The sequence below is a fragment of the Entelurus aequoreus genome, linkage group LG06 (genome assembly GCF_033978785.1).
Source record: "Entelurus aequoreus isolate RoL-2023_Sb linkage group LG06, RoL_Eaeq_v1.1, whole genome shotgun sequence".
Taxonomy (NCBI): domain Eukaryota; kingdom Metazoa; phylum Chordata; class Actinopteri; order Syngnathiformes; family Syngnathidae; genus Entelurus; species Entelurus aequoreus.
In genome coordinates, this window is record NC_084736.1 from 49,095,012 (window position 1) to 49,099,397 (window position 4,386).

The 4,386-nt window shown below is 34.4% G+C and overlaps 1 protein-coding gene across 1 annotated transcript in view; it reads right to left on the minus strand.

Moving 5' to 3' along the window:
• LOC133652741 (piggyBac transposable element-derived protein 4-like) overlaps positions 1–122 on the minus strand; it is a 1,980-nt gene extending 1,858 nt beyond the window's left edge. The window contains exon 1 of the mRNA XM_062051792.1: positions 1–122. This exon is cut by the window's left edge and continues 1,858 nt beyond it. Within this exon, the coding sequence (XP_061907776.1) occupies positions 1–122 (122 nt within the window).
• Between the last annotated feature and the right edge of the window lie 4,264 nt (positions 123–4,386).

Consider the following 4,386-nt stretch of genomic DNA (forward strand, 5'->3'; position numbering starts at 1 on the left):
CACTTCACGCCGCTCGAAAGGTTCAGCGGGTGCTCTTGGCCGTCGCACGCCGCACTACTTTCTGCATCCGCGCTCGTTTCCAAAATGGTAAAAAGCTCCCTTCCGTTCCTTGCCGTCGCCATGTCGGGGTGTTAAAGTGGCCCCGCATGAGTCCCCCTTCCCGCCGTCTTTATGTGGCACGGGGCGGTCATCCGACGGACGCCGGAGAAAAAAAAAAAAAAAAAGTTGAAGCTTATGCGGCGTTCGCGTTGTTTCCGCTCCCGGTTCTTTGTGGGCTCCGCAGACGTCAGACGCTGCATGCATGTCCTGCTCGCTAGGGCGTTTTGCGGCTGCAGCTGGTGGGGTTGCTAGTTCGCCAGGCTGGCAGATGGCCGCTCGCGCTTCTTAATGCCCGCTGGCAGTTTGCACTAAACACCACATCATGCAAAACTTTTTTGTTGTTGTTGTTGTTGTTGTTGTCATCACGTTTATTCACAACTTGAGTGCACGCACTGGGGGACAAACAGGCAACATGAGTGCAACGTTGTGTTGATGCACACATGACACAGCATCACTACGAGGCAGCGTGTTCATTCATAAACATGTTTCTTGCCTCTGACAGGTTCCTACATGAACCTGAAGCCCTATAGGCTATTGTGGAATTAGGGACCTCCCTCTCTTTTATGAATGTGGGCAGATGCTCCTGTGTTTTACTGCATGGTTCCCCACTAAAGTTATGGATGGCACACACGCTTAGAGAGAAATTGGCCCATCAGTATGTTTGCACCTTGTTGACATCAGATGAGGATCCATACTCTTATTGTTTTGCATACATATAACAGTGGTGTCCAAAGTGTGGTCCGGGGGCCATTTGCGGCTATTTTGTTGCTAAACTTGAAAATGATTATTAGTATTATGTTGCAAACTATTTTTTTCATACCTAAGTCTATTTCTGAAAGTTAAACCGATATTCTCCCGTTGGATTAATGATTTAACATTTTTAATAAAATCTTGAAAAATGTTATATATATATAATGTGTGTATATATATATATATATATATATATATATATATATATATATATATATATATATATATATATATATATATATATATATATATATATATATGTATATTTATATATGTATGTATATGTATATATTTATATATGTGAATATATGTATAAGTATACATATAAATGTGTGTGTATATGTATGTATATGCATATATATATATATATGTATATATGTATATATACACATCTGTGTATGTGTATATATATATATAAATGTGTGTATATATACATATATATGTGTAGATATATATATGTGTAGATATATACATATATATATATTTAAATATATATATATGTATCTACACACATATATGTGTATAGATTATATATATATATATATATATATATATATATATATATATATATATATATATATATATATATATATATATATATATATATATATATACACACACATATATATATATATATACATATATATTATGTACATATATATTATACATATATATATATTATGTACATATATATTATATATTTACTTATATATATATATATATATTAGGGCTGTGAATCTTTGGGTGTCCCACGATTTGATTCAATATCGATTCTTGGGGTCACGATTCGATTCAAAATTGATTTTTTTTCAATTCAACACGATTCTCGATTCAAAAACGATTTGTTTCCCGATTCAAAAGGATTCTCTATTCATTCAATACATAGGATTTCAGCAGGATCTACCCCAGTCTGCTGACATGCAAGCAGAGTAGTAGATTTTTGTAAAAAGCTTTTATAATAGTAAAGGGCAATGTTTTATCAACTGATTGCAATAATGTAAATTTGTTTTAACTATTAAATGAACCAAAAATATGACTTATTTTATCTTTGGGAAAATATTGGACACAGTGTGTTGTAGAGCTTATGAGATGCGATGCAAGTGTAAGCCACTGTGACACTATTGTTCATTTTTTTTATTTTTTTATAAATGTCTAATGATAATGTCAATGAGGGATTTTTAATCACTGCTAAGTTGAAATTGTAACTAAAATTGATACATTTTTGTTTCACTACTTTTGGTTTGTTCTGTGTTGTGTTTGTGTCTCCTCTCAATTGCTCTGTTTATTGCTGTTCTGAGTGTTGCTGGGTCGGGTTTGGTTTTGGAAATGGATTGCATTGTTATAGTATTGTTGTGGCTTGTACAGCCCTTTGAGACACTTGTGATTTAGGGCTATATAAATAAACATTGATTGATTGATTGATTGATATTGCTGTGTATTGTTTTGTTGGATTGATTAATTAAAAAAACATTTTTTTTTAAATTATTTAAAAAAAACAAAAACAATTTTTTAAAAATGAGAATCGATTCTGAATTGCACAACGTGAGTATCGCGATTCGAATTCGAATCGATTTTTTCCCACACCCCTAATATATATATAAGTAGATATATCTGTATATATAAGTAGATATATATGTATATATGTATGTACGGCCTCGTCAATGTCTGTAATGTTGAGGTGTATTGGAAGTGCCTTTGTTTGTTTTCAACATGTACTGTTTGTGTTCTACTGCTCAATTAAAAAACAAAAGTAAGAATTGGGCTGTCCAATTATTATTTTAAAACAAAATTGAGATTAATGACAGGTTATTAACCAGAATCAGATTTATTGGCCAAGTATGTTTAAATTACAAGGAATTTGACTTGGTAGACCACTTGCATAGTTGAAATTATCTTTCAAGAAGACCCCAATATTTGTACAAAAATGCAATTTTATTGTCAGAATTTCCTCCAAGTACATTTTTAAATGTTTTACTTGAATTCATGCCATTTGCACAAAACTTGCTAACAGATTTTTTCACACTATGTTGACATCAGATTAGGACCAACACTCTTACTGTGTTGTATATATTCTTACATGCAGTGCAGAAAACACAAACTTCCACCTCAGGTGTGCAAAATGTGGCTGGGGGGGCCATCTGAAGCCCACAGCTCAAGTTTTGTTGGCCCGCAACATATTGTCGGAACACCTCGAAATGTTATTGATATTATGTTACAAACTATTTATTTAATACATAAGTTTATTTCTGGGAGTGAAATCCAAATTCTTCCACAGGATTACTGATTTACAATTATTAATAGAATCTTGAAAAATGGTTAAAAAAAACAAACAAAAACAAAAAACATTAATAATTGTCTTTATTGGAGGAATTTAGGTTTTTCCCAGATAAGCCTATTTAAATAAACAAAAAAATTGTCTTTTTGCATTGCCAAGGGGGTAAATATGACCTCTGCTTCCACCTACAACGGGTGTGCAAAGTGTGGCCCAGGGGCTTTTTGTGGCCCGCAACATATTGTTGGAAAACCTAGAAATGATCATTGTTATGTTGCAAGCTACATTTTTTTCATACATAAAAGTAAATTTCTTAAAGTTAAACCCAAATTCAGGCTAGAACTAAGGTTTTAGAATAGCCTTCCCAAAGTCCTGAATTAAACGTGTGGACAATACTGAAGAAACAAGTCCATGTCAGAAAACCGACAAATTTAGTTGAACTGCACCAATTTTGTCAAGAGGAGTGGTCAAAAATTCAACCAGATGCTTGTGGATGGCTACCAAAAGCGCCTTATTGCAGGGAAACTTGCCAAGGGACATGTAACCAAATATAAACATTGCTGTATGTATACTTTTGACCCAGCACATTTTCAGTAGACCCATAATAAATTCATAAAAGAACCAAACTTCATGAATGTTTTTTGTGACCAACAAGTATGTGCTCCAATCACAAAAAATAAGAGTTGTAGAAATTATTGGAAACTCAAGACAGCCATGACATTATGTTCTTTACAAGTGTATGTCAACTTTTGACCACGACTGTATATAGTGTAATATATTTGGGAGGGTTCTAATCTTTGGCTGTTAAGTAGAGGCAACACGGACATCAGCGTGGATCTACGTAAGCTTTATTTTTCAACTCACTAACGTAAACAACCTATGCAATGTACGTAGCATGCAAACAAACATGCCACGGCGTCAGCTCCGGTCCTTCAACAATAGCTATTTCTTCGCAATCAAAAAATATATTTATATATAACATATAGCCTATTATTTGTGCACTATTGACAAGTGATGCACCCAAACTTTAGCCGTCAAAAATAGTCTTTGCTCACTGAAACTGGATGTTGTGATGAAGTATCCACTTCCGCTGGCGGGCTGCGTCTTTCCCTGCGCACACGAGTAACGTAGCTCGTCCAAGGCTGACAAAAAAGTCCCTCACGGGTCGCATTATGTTTTTGACTGAAGTCGCATTTGAAAAAAATCTAATTCCAATGGGATTTGGACTACCACGCCCCTGTTTACACTGCACACCAAAACAGATT